Consider the following 12,682-nt stretch of genomic DNA (forward strand, 5'->3'; position numbering starts at 1 on the left):
GCTATGGGTCAGAACTGACATGATTGCACTTAATTATATCAACACACAAATTGAACATTATGTGAGGGAAACAAGGCAATTATTTAACCTTGAGATGTGCAAGCTAACATATGAAGTTAACTCTCTTAGGTCCATTAATAAATACCTTTCAGGTGTTTGAGAACAGATGTGCAGTCTTAGTTTTTTAAATCTTATTGTGACTATTGTGGACCCTCTATCCTTTTTAGTGAAAATAAAAAGATTAGCTATAAAAGCAAATTGGTCAGCCCAATCAGCCTTAAATCATCTTTGGTTAGCCCACTGTATCTTCTCCCATAAAGCTACTGAGTCTTGGTTTGAAGGTTCACATTTCACTGTAGCTTGCTTAACCCTGGGCCTCCACATTTCACAACCAATTTGGCAATTGTGTGCCCACCTTGTAAGCATACTACCATTTTGTTAGGTTTGTTTATGTCACATCTAAACCTTTCCACCATGAGTGTGTAGGAAATACAGAATTGCCTCAGTTCACATATTCTGAGTTGGCTGATAAAAGTTTGATTTTATAATCTGGTGGCAAGTTTCCAAGAACCAATGTCCCCATATTTAAGGTCTCATGGCTCAGTTATGATTTCTAGAAAACTTTTGTAGTGGACTCCATAAACAGAACATCTTTGTTTCTAAATTCTGTTTTTAAATGTTATGTTCTGATTTTATGTAGAAGTTGTTCATCTAAAAGAATAAATGTTTATTAACCAAAAAAAAAGAAAAAGAAAGAAAATATCTTTGACAGGACAAAGATAACATGATGAATCAGTTTGGCAAAGACAAATTTTGGTCCAATTAAAATTTAGTCCAATACAAGCTGATACCTGAGCTTAGGACCTGGGAGTTATCAGCATGAAAGTACTAGTTCTTTATGAATGGGAATGTAGAAAGAGAAAATCAGAGTCTAAGGATCTAAGAAGCTCCCCTACTTAGATCAGACAGAAGTGGGATGTTGTAGATAATCAGAAGAGAGAGAGGGTAGTCATGACCTGTATCAAGAAGACCCAGAGTGTGTGGAGCTTTGTTGTTGTTAAGTGCCTTCCGGTTGGTTCCGACTCACAGGAGCATAGCAAAAGGTTTCCGAGGAACAGCTGGTAACCTTGAACCACAGACCTTGTGGTTCAAACCCATCTAGTGGACCATCGAGTAAATGCACGGCACCACACCAGGACTCTGTGGGGGTTCTAACAATCAAAAAAGGGGCATTTGAGGGAGAAGCAGGTACCTATATTGGTGTGGCAAGCACAATGTGGAGAGATTGAAAGAAGATCATAGCTACTCTTTCAGAAACTTCTCCAAGAAGCAGAGGTGAAATCTGCTCTTCAGAAAATTTAGGAGATGGGAGCAGGGAATTCTAGACAGTAGGGGCTCTTAATGAGGTGTTTCAAGGATTCTAAGGGTTGCCAAAGGCCTTGCAGCCATGTCAAAACAGTGCGGGTATTGAAGGCCAGCTTTCTGTATGGTCTCTCTTTGGTGTGAGCCTCATAGAAATGTGTCATTTCCTCTTTATCAATATTTACTAGGGAGCATAATGGCTGAGGCCAGTCCATTCCTCTGTCGAATGGGTATTTTATGAAGCACCTATGATGACTTGTTTACAATACATAAATATGAATAAGAAACAGATTTATTATGCCAGGGAAACAAAGTCTACTGGGAAGTCAATGAAGGACCCCCCTTGCATTCCAGACAATATCAAAGAAACAAGGAAAGCCAGAAGCACAATACCTATGGGAAACACCCTAAGTAATGGGTAATACCTGGAGATGAAGTTATCGGGAACTATCTGCAGAAATGAAAAGACTTAACCTTTAGTACAAAAGAGCTTTCCAGACATTAAAAATTGGTGATGTGTGACTGCTTGGAAGGCTGGCATGACACAGATTTCTAAATGTAAATGGGGCTCCAGAAAAGGCAAGTTCCAAGGATCTTTCCTATGCTTGGTCTAAATGGCTTCATGAGTGTCTCCAAAGAGGATTCAAGCTTCTAAGTTAACAGCGACGTGACTGAGAGCTGCCACAGGGTCCAGAGGAGTTGCCACGAGCATTGGAGGTGGAACAAGGGTTAGAGGGAAGCCTGGGGAGACACAAAAGTTTAGATTGGGTTGTGGAAGGGAGTGGCAAGAACCTTAAGGCACAAATGACACCTTGAGTTCAATGACACAATCGATGAATTGATTATGGTTGTGATTAGTTGACATCAAGTTTGCTTGATATAAAACCTTCTTTCTCTCCAAGATTGCCTTGTGCAAAAGCGGAAGGGGTTTCTTACACGGTTCCTGGAAAAATACTCTCAGATCCTCTTGAGCTCACATAGAACTTACAACTTTTTTGTCCTATGGTACTGAGGAGCAATCTCTGTACCATGTCAGCTCTCTGAGGCAAAGACTACGTTCCCTTCATCTTTATACCTGCCACATTTCCATAAATTTCACAGATCACTGTATACATAGTAGATACTTCATCAATGCATATTGTTTGGTGAGACGAAAATATGACCAGCATGTGAGTACCTATAATGTCTTGTAATCCCACCTGACAGGTTTTCCTGAAATCTTTAGCATCATACTCACTTGCTGTCCTCACTCTCCAACAGGCTCCGGTATGTGTTGATCTCACCCTCCAGGCGAGCCTTGACATCCAGCAGCACCTGGTACTCCTGGTTCTGACGCTCCAGGTCACAGCGGATCTCAGACAGCTGGGACTCCACGTTGGTGATTGTGTTCTGCACCTGGGACAGTTGAGAGCTGTAGCGTGCCTCAGTCTCCATCAGTGTGTGTTCCAGAGAGTCTTTCTGTGATGGGAAGACCAAAAATAAATGTCAGTATTCAGACACAGGCTCCTTTAAACAGTTTCTCTATATTGTTACAAACAAGTCATAAGCTGCAAAAGTTAAGCAGTGTTTGTGGTCTGAAGGGACCCAGAGACTGAATTCCCTGGCTTTGCATTTCTCAGCAGGACATATGAACAGTACTCACCAGGTTGTGCTGGGCCTGCAGCTCGATCTCCAGGGAGCTAACAGTGCGTTTCAGCTCCATGATCTCAGCCTGGCTGGACTGCAGTTGCTCTGAGCTGGATGCCACCTGCTTGTTCAGTTCCTCAGTCTGAAACAGTCAGAAGGGAGAAGATAGGGTCAGATCCTGCCTTACAGGCCAAGTAGGGGTATCAAGTCCTGGGTGGCCACATGCTTAGATGCCCACCTGTTTGGCAAACCATTCCTCCACATCCCTGCGGTTGTTCTCCACCAGGGCCTCATACTGAGACCTGGTCTCATTCAGCACACGGTTCAGGTCCACGTTGGGGGCAGCATCCACCTCCACATTCAGGCGCTCACCAAGCTGGCTTTGCAGGGCATTGACTTCCTGAAAGAATAAAGGAAAGAAAGAAACACAAGATGAGAAGTCTATGAATAAACTCTATTTCATAGAGTCCAATGTGGTGGAGAGAGGGTTACACTGGATGTAAAAGTCCACTCTTAGCTCTGGCAAGTCAAACCTCCTGTCTCTTTTCCTCATCTCTATAGTGAGGGTGCTTGGTTCAATAATATCTAAAGTTTCTTCTCACTTCAGGATTTTATTGCATGTTTTTGCTCTTCCTGCTGCTCACTGTAAGCCTGGCATAGCACGTGGCTTACAATCATTGCTGTGTAAGTATAAAGAGTCCAGGTTTGACTCTCCTCTTTCATTTCACTGAACTCTCTTACCTGCTCATGGTTCTCCTTTAGGTGCAACAGCTCCTCCTTCAGAGACTCCACCTGGGCCTCCAGGTTGGACTTGCGCAGGGTCAGCTCGTCCAGCATCCTGCGCAGGCTGTTGTTGTCAGCCTCCACGAGCTGCCTCATGGAGTGTTCTGACTGGTACCTGTCCACACAGACAAAAGTCAAAAGAGGTAAAAAAAAAAAAAAAAAAGGCTTTGTTTCCTGAGATTTGCTTGGCTGATATAATATTACCCATTATTTTGGGAAATATTCTGAGTTTTTAAAACATTTTGAAAGGAAAAGAAATACAGAGGTGCAGAATGAGACCCTTTGTTCCCTCACACCCATAGATAAGGTTTCGATGAAGTGCATAAGTTTACTTTTAGCCCAACATTATTTGTTCTAAGAACCCCATTCTGATTGTATCAACTAAGCGCCATAGTCTTTTTCTTTACTGTAAATAATTAAACTTCATAAGGCAGCTAAAAATTGTCCTCCTGTGCTCTGAGCCTTGATTTTCTCATCTGTAAAATGGAGACAACGTGACATTCTGTAGGACTGGCCTGGAGATAAAGAAGTGGCATAAGTGAAATCACACTGGAAACTCTAAGCTCCCATAAAATATCCAAAGGATTTGTAGGGCTGTGATGGTCATAGTTGGAATAATTGATTCTCTGAACTAAAGGGGTATTATCTTCTGTTTTGTGATGGAATCATTTCTTTCTGATGACTGACAATGACTATCTTGCATGAAGAGACCAGTGTGAAATTCAAGTCTTAACTTGGTCTGACACAAGTGAAAAGAGAAGAACGGTGGTTTCTTACACTCTTCCAAACAAAACTTAAAATTCAGGCTCTGGGAGCTGAGGGGACTCAGGGCAGAAAAAAAATCCTCCCAAATTAATCCCAGATAGCTTCTAATTTCACATTCATCGGGATAGAGGTCATCACATTGCAATCATCCCACCCCATTACCCATTACTACACATTTCTGATGCTGAGAAACGTCCTTACTTGGTTCTGAAGTCGTCGGCAGCCAGCTTAGCATTGTCGATCTGCACCACCAGCCTGGTGTTCTCAGCCTTGTTGGACAGGATCTGGAAGACCCAAAGCATTCCAGAATAAGCAAGGCCTTTATTTTCCAGGAGCCCTACTGGCACCGTGGGAGTTTGGTGGCTCCATATAATAAGCTCTGGACTGTGAAACATAAGGTCTAGTTCGAGCCTACAAGTAGCTCCATGAGAGAAAGATGAGCCTTTCTGGTCCTGTAAATTCTAGCTTAGGAAATTCTGTATAGGGTCACTCCAAGTCAAAATTGACTCAATGGCAATGGGTTTTGTTACTTTCAGCCAGCATCATCCCTAATAACCTGCTAATATGGAAGGAGCATGATGAAAATTCATAGTATATCATATATACGAGGGGGCTTCAAAAGTCCGTGGAAAAATTCCATTATCTTTCAATTCCACTTTTCACAGATTTTTTGAAGCTTCTGCATGTAAGGTAATTAAATGCTGTTTATGTGCAATATGTGCTCAATTATATCTGAGAAGAATGAATGCCTCCCTCACTCCTCAAAATTAAAAGATATTTTCTTTAAGTTACATTTTTTCAAATAATTATGAGTGCTCCCTATTTTCAGTGTTAGGATAAAAGGAAGACCAGAACAGTCAAGGGTAAATGTGGCCTTCATTAGGAATTCTTCTCTTTTTGGTCTGTCTCTGGCTTCCTGTAGGAATTGAATAGCCAAGTCTCACAGAAGGTGACCAACAGTCTCAATTGACTTAGAAAGTAGTGTTAAAAAAAAATCAAACAACATTACATTATACAAATCTACTGCACAAGACCACTTTAAAATGCTCAAGTGCAAAGATGTCAAAGAGGACTAAGGTGTACCTGACCCAAGCCATGGTATTTTCAATAGCCTCATATGCATGTGAAAGTTGGACAATGAATAAGGAACATTGTAGAAGAATGAATGCATTTGAAGTATGTGTTGGTGAACAATAATAAAAGTTCCCTGGACTACCACAACAACAATCAAATCAGTGTTGGGAGAAGTGTGTCCATAATGCTCCTTAGAAGCCAGGATGGCAAGACGTCTTCTCTCATACTTCACACATATCATCAGGAAGGACATATTTATCATGCTTGGTATATTTATCAGCACAAAAGAAGACGAATGTCAATGTGATGGATTAGCACAGTGGCACCAATGTTGTACTTGAACATAACAACTCTTGTGAGCAAGCGCAGGATACAACCAATGTTTCATTCTGTTTTGCATAGGGTTGTTGTGTGAGAGCCTACTCGACAGCAACTCACAACAACAACAACAATGTTCCCCCGGATGCTAAAACCAGTAAAGTTCCAGGCAAACAAAGGCAGTTGGATACTCTATCCTTATACCACCTTACTTCCAGTCGGCCACCTTCCTCCACTCCTCCCATAACTTGCCATTGTTCCTGCTTTTGCACCTGGCTTCTCACTCTTCCTTGACTGTCCTGGACTGCCCTTCCCCACATAATAAGGCTCCTTGTATAACATCCATTTCTAAATACTGCATGCAGTCCCATCTTCCATGACCTTCCACAGGAATTTGCACAGAGCCACATTCACTTTGGTCATCTGTTTCTACATATGTTTCCTCTATTAAGCTGTGAACTCCTTAAAGAAAGAGACAATTTACTCAGTGCTTTATTCCCCACCCAACTACTGTGCCTAATGCTCACTAAATGCATAAGTGATATTCAAATCACGTGACCACTTTCTGTCATTCACTTAGATGGAACTACAGGGCAATGGAGAGGCAGTCCCCTTAGAAAATTAAGAACTTGTGCTACTGATTACAAACCCATGCTCGTGCTTCACAACCCTGCACAGGTTTCACAACCCTCCACTGGAAAGCCTTCCCTAATCTTCACCAGGTATTAAGTCCTACCTCTGTGCTTACTCTTTACTTGCACCTTTTCTACAACTACACTTATGACTTGTTTTCTCACTATCTCCAAGTCTGCTTTAGTGGGTGGTATTTGTGTCTGTTTATATCCATGAGACTTCTGGAATCAAAGCCCATTTGCTTTCCATAGATACTGTCCTTTGCTACAATTTTTAAAACCTTTACGAATTTTTGTATTTAGTCAAGAAACTCCTAATCAGACAAAAAATTCAGCTGCACTTTTTTTCCTATAATACTCAGCAGACAAGAACAGGTTATCATAACAGAATGAAAAAATCCGATATTCTGATTTTAAGAAAGAAGCCCTTTGGAATCAAGTAAAGTTTGTACAACTGATTTGGGCTCGATTCTTTCTCCAATCCACAGTCTATAGCCTTGCGTTGTGATGACTGCAAAACAGAGTTTCTAAGACTACTTGAAGTCTCCTTCCAAAGCCAATGTATTCTGTATCACTATATCCTCAAGTTAGCTGTGAGGAGCCTTAGATCCCATTCAGAAGTTGGTATGTCATAAAAATGAATTAATGAAACCAAGTGCATTAAGTTGACAATGTGGTGCCCACATCCTCACCTTCTGCTGGAGCTGCTCAATGGTCCGGAAGTAGGACTGGTAGTTCGGGGATGCATAGGGCACCTGCTGCTGGGTAAACTCACGGATGTGGCCCTCCAGCTTTGCATTCTCCTGCTCAAGCTGGTGCACCTTCACCAGGTAGCTGGCCAGGCGGTCATTCAGCAACTGCATGGTCTCCTTCTCATTGCCATTGAAGGAGCCCTCACACAGCGAGCCACCCATGCCCCCAGAGGAAGGGATGTTGCGGGCCCCAAGCAAGGTGCATCCATGGCAACTGGGGGGCACACAGGGCCAGGCAGAGAAGCTGGTGCGGCAGCTCATGTTGGGCAAGAAACAGGTGTACGACTGGTGCTGAGAGAGAATGGAGCTCTGTAGGTTAGTTTCACAGCCTAATTCCTTTACTCTGGTGTAAGCCTGGGCCTGTCTAGGAATTTATATTCTGTCAGAAGTGGGTGTGGCAACCACACACAGTATTGCCCTGTGTTACCCTTTTTGGGGATTTTTCATATCTAGTTTAGGCACCTCACAAGAGTCCTTTATATCATAAAATGCTTTACTCTGGCTTCTTGAAAAGTCAGGACTACTCACTAGTCATTGTTTTTGGTTAACTAAGAGCTTCATTGTTTGGCTTTAAAGTGACCAACCCTTTACTATGGCAACACAGGGAGTTGTGTTAAGAAGTGACATCTGAACTCCATCTCTCTGAGTTGATGGGATTTCTGTGTCTCTATCTCCGAAAAGAGACTAATTGAGTATGCGTCTTATCCAGAAAGAACTCTGTAAGAAAAACAGTCCAAGGAAACTCACTCATGAGCAACATGTTAGCGACTTCTGAAATCTGGGATTAGAAATGATCTTGAAGATCAACCCAATCAATGTGCCTCTACTACTTCATCAGTCATCCCTTCCCTCCTCTTGTGGGGCTGGGGAAGCTTCACACAGTTCTCTCTCTGCGATTTTTCAATGAACATTAGGAAACTAAAGGTGGTGCTATGGGATAAGCACTGGATTGCAAGGTCAGTTTGAACCACAATGCTAGCGGTTCAAACACACCTGTTGTTCCTCAGAAACCCTATACAGGGGAACTATGAGTCAGAACTGACTCAATGACACTTAACAACAACAACTATGCGTAGGAGCCTTGCTGGTGCTGGAAGATAAGTACTGAACTTCTAACCACCAATTTGGTAGTTCAACTCCAACTGTCACTCCATGGGAGAAAGATGAGGCTTTCTTCTATAAAGATTTGCAGACTTAGAAACCCTTTCTAGGGTCTCTATAACTCGTTAAAACTCTGTGACATACAAATGATACAACCTTCTTGTTGAAAGCAAAGAGAACTTAAAATACTGATGAAGCTCCAAGACCTCAGCCATCATTAAGGGTTGCATTTCAATGTAGAGAACCCAAAAATCCTCACAACTGGACCAATAAATAACAAAAAAAGGAAAAAAAGTTGCAGTTGTCAAAGACATCCTTTTGTTTGGATCAATCATTAATACTCATAGAAGTCACAATTAAGAAATTAAATTATGTAATGCATTAGGTAAATCTACTGTGCAAGACCTCTTTAAAGTGCTGGAGAGCAAAGATGCCAGTTTGAGGACTAAGGTGAACCTGATCCAAGCCATGGTATTTTCAGGAACCTCCTATGCACGTGGAAGTTGGAGAATGAATAAAGACGACTGTAGAAAACTTGGTTCCTTTGAGTTACTGTGTTGAAGGAGAATAATAAAAGTACCATGGACTTCCAAAAGAACAAACCAATCTGTATTGGAAGAAGTATGTCCAGAAAGTTTTAAAAGCCAAGATGGAGAGACTTGATCTTTCATACGTAGGACATATTATCAGAAGGGACCAGTCCCTGGAGAAGGACATCATGTTAGGTAAAGTGGAGGGTCAGCAAAAGGAGGGAGACCCCTAACAGGATGGATTGCCACAGCAGCAGCAGCAATGAGCTCAAATGTGGCAACACCTGTGTGGTTGGCACAGGACTGGGCAGTGTTCTTCTGTGGCACACAGAGTCTCTATGATTCGGAACTAATTCCATGGTACCTGACATCAACAACAAGGAGTTACAATCCACTCAGTGGGTTTGGTTTTTGGAGTATGTGCTTGTAAATGGTATGACTGTTACAAAGATGACACCTGCTTAGTGACACCCACTGCATACCAGGCCAGGTGCTAAGCAGCTATATCCATTGTCTATTCAGTCTTCACAACACCTGATAAGGCTTTAGAGATGAGGACACCAAGCGTCTGAGAAATTTCCAAGAGCACAGAACTACCACATTGTCCTCAGGACTCAAACCCAAGTCTCTCTAATTCAAACGACCATAGTCTCTCCATTACATTACACTGTATCTCTCTTTCAATCCTCACATTACCAAGAAACAATAATGCAGAAATGGATTTAGAAGAGTTCAATTGGTGTTAGAAAATACTCCCTCCTAAATTAGCATGAGCCAAAAAATGACAACCCTGTTCTCTGTACCAAAGAACCAAGGTCATTTCTATTCTAATAGAAGAAGATTTGTTGTTGTTGTCATTAAGTACCATGGAGTCGGTTCTGACTCATAGTGACCCTGCACAGGGTTTCCAAAGCTGTAATTCTTTATGGGACCATAAAGCCTCCTATTTCTCCCATAGAAGAACTGGTAGTTTCAAACCGCCGACCTTGAAGTTAGCAGCCCAATTCATAACGACTGCACAAGAAGTACATTTAGTAAGTGACAAAACATAATTCCCACTTGTTGCTATTGTTGTTATTTGCTATTGAGTCACTTCTGACTCGTAACAATCCTGTATAAGTTTTCAAAGGAGCAGCTTATGGGTTTGAATGTCTGACCAGTGCTTATACTACACCACACTCACTAGAAGTTTGATAAAAAGGAAACCCTCAGTTGATCTGATGCAGAAACACCTCAGTCAATTCCTTCAAAGTCTCTGAGCCTGCAAAGACGCCATCACACACTTAGTCAGACCTCAAGACCATCAGTGCATTTTGACAAACAGCCAATCTGCCACAATGCAATTCCGAGTGTAGCTGTGAACTGTGAGGATTGTTTTAATGCTAATCTATCAGTGTTCAAGGTATGAAAACAATTTCTCAAAGTTTTTTTCTTTTGGGACCTACCAATATGATAATTTGCTCTGGATAGACCCATTGCTTTTGTCACCCTTTCTTGAGACTTGTCTTCATGGCCTGTTACCTGTCCTTTCAATTATCCTCATGGAGGGCAAATCTCCATCTTCTGAGGATGTGTTTATTTTTGGAACCAGCCAAATGTCACTTGGAGCCATGCTGAGTGAGTAAGTAAAATCACCAACCTGAGCAGTACCTTTAATGAATCTGAAACAAGGTATGATGTAAAACCATAATGCAGGATTTCTTGGGTGATTTTAAAACCCATTTCCAAGGAAGAGCTCAGAGTATGCTTTGATGGAGGACAGCAGCATTGGAAAAATTCTGTGTCAATGGCTTTGAAGGCACTGACACCCTACAATCACATTCACAATCCACAACTCTGTCCCACTTATGTTTAAATCTCTGCTTTAAATTGATCTCAACATTGGTGAGATGGGGGGTGGATATATTGATTCAAAATCAGTACCAAACTGATTTTAGCCCAATTGGGTGAGATGAAACATTATAAAGAGCTGGATTCACTGAACTTTCATCTCATTATCACCTGTCCTCTCAACTTCTAAGGCTCCAGAAGAGAAAAATCTAGACAATGGCATTTTTAAAGACTAAGAAAGGAATGCTGTAGTTTAGACTGGTAAATAGACCCATAGGATCTCAGGAGCATTGTTGTAGCTTCTACCCCAGACAGAGCAGACCAGTCCTTGTACCTTCAAAAGTAGAAGGCATGGTTTAGAAAACATGATTGTCCCTAAATCTTAAGCAGAAGTAATCATACCTGTTATAGACCATTAGATAATCAATGTAGAGAAGAGTTGAGCCTATCAAAAAAAGTGTTAAGTTTCAGTTCATTTTCCAGGAATTCTAAGGAAGATAATTGCTATTTATTTATTCCACCTACCAAGTACTGTGAATCATTCTGACATTTACATAAGCCATAATATTGTATCTGATCAACAACCCTTCAGTAAACATAGTTGGGAAATCAATCTTAACAAACAGAAAGGTTTTGCAGCTGTCCAATGCAATTGAGGGAGATGTCACTCTGATGTCAAGATGTGAGCAAATTGCAGTTGGGGTAAGGATACTATTTATTTTGAAAACCTAGTCTAGTTGCATGGGAGAGATCATTCACAAAGTCATCAGTGGTACTTAATCATGAAGTAGTATCAGGCAGATCTTCTGAGGGCATGTGCCCAACAGCAGGACTTTAAAAACATTAGAAGGCTTCCCTCATCATTCCCAAAACCATCTTCTGTGCTGGCCAAATACTAAAGCCTGAAATTCTCACCATGTGAAATGTACCATTTAGAAACACAATTTAACACATCTGGCTACTTACATATCAATTACTATTTAATGTGTTCAAATGGCAAGGAGAGGACATGAGTAGCATAGTGAACACACACGTCCAAGAGAATGGACTCATGTCAAAGAGGAATGAGGCATCATCCAAAAGGAAATTAGAAAGGCAGAAACTGCTCTGACCTCTGAGCTAGGCTAGCCACAATTCAAGCTGCCAATAAGAACAGTATACGGGTTTTCCAGAGGTTGTCGCAAAAAGATGACTGCTGTTAATCCCCCAGCCTCATAGATTATGAAGGAAATGATGGATGTAATCCAAGAAATAAGCCAATGGATTTGACTCTGAGAAGACGGTCAAATAAAGCTTTCAACAGGAAGAACTAACAGGACAGGAATAGTAGAAAGAGAGATACAGACACTTGAAAATGAGATTTATGGGATAGTTCCACAAACCTTCTCCAGAACCACCATTATTTCGCTTACAATCAGTCATGGACTCCCAGTGGTAATGGAGTTGGGGAGTCTTAAAGAAGCTAACCAATGATTTTTTCCTCCATACATTCTAGAATGCAAGGGAAGAAAGTGAATTTAAGAGCACTGGTCTTTCTGGGAAAACTGAATTCGGGAACCACAAAGACAAGGAATGAAAATATTTATGTGACTGCTCTGATGATCATGAAAGAGCATCTGATAAGACATTTTTAGCAGCACACAGAAGATAAAGCAAAGCAGGCTTCATGTTTAAAATGAATGTTGGGTTGAGCTGTTGAATTAACTTTGATATGAATTGGATTATTTGAGGTAGACACAAAAAGAGCCACCAAAATATGACTTCTTCCCTCAGAGTCCCATAGATCCTATTTTTCCTTAGTGCATCAGTGATCTCCCTATTGCTATACCCAGTAGATTTGCTTGATTATTCCTCTTGACCACCTCTTCGTTGCAACTCTGAGCTCTTATGACCAAGACATTTCAACTGC

The 12,682-nt window shown here is 41.4% G+C and overlaps 1 protein-coding gene across 1 annotated transcript; it reads right to left on the reverse strand.

The window, feature by feature from the left end:
- Positions 1 to 2,018: 2,018 nt before the first annotated feature.
- Positions 2,019 to 12,173, reverse strand: LOC102839379 (keratin, type I cuticular Ha4-like). The gene is made up of 8 exons (XM_006833685.1): positions 12,156 to 12,173; positions 7,253 to 7,603; positions 4,738 to 4,820; positions 3,730 to 3,886; positions 3,227 to 3,388; positions 3,005 to 3,130; positions 2,600 to 2,820; positions 2,019 to 2,103 (listed from the first exon to the last, which is right to left on the reverse strand). The coding sequence occupies exons 1-8, from the start codon at positions 12,171 to 12,173 to the stop codon at positions 2,019 to 2,021; spliced, it is 1,203 nt and encodes a 400-aa protein (XP_006833748.1).
- Between the last annotated feature and the right edge of the window lie 509 nt (positions 12,174 to 12,682).

The sequence above is a fragment of the Chrysochloris asiatica genome, unplaced genomic scaffold (assembly GCF_000296735.1).
Source record: "Chrysochloris asiatica unplaced genomic scaffold, ChrAsi1.0 scaffold00007, whole genome shotgun sequence".
In the NCBI taxonomy this organism is placed as follows: Eukaryota; Metazoa; Chordata; class Mammalia; order Afrosoricida; family Chrysochloridae; genus Chrysochloris; species Chrysochloris asiatica.

Excerpts from the sequence above, each read along its gene's own strand:
- LOC102839379 (XM_006833685.1), bottom strand. Across the intron at positions 3,389-3,729 it reads TAAAGGAGAACCATGAGCAG|GAAGTCAATGCCCTGCAAAG; the intron begins GTAAGAGAGTTC and ends TTATTCTTTCAG. Across the intron at positions 2,104-2,599 it reads TTGGAGAGTGAGGACAGCAA|GCTTCCCTCTAACCCTTGTT; the intron begins GTGAGTATGATG and ends GTGTCTCCCCAG.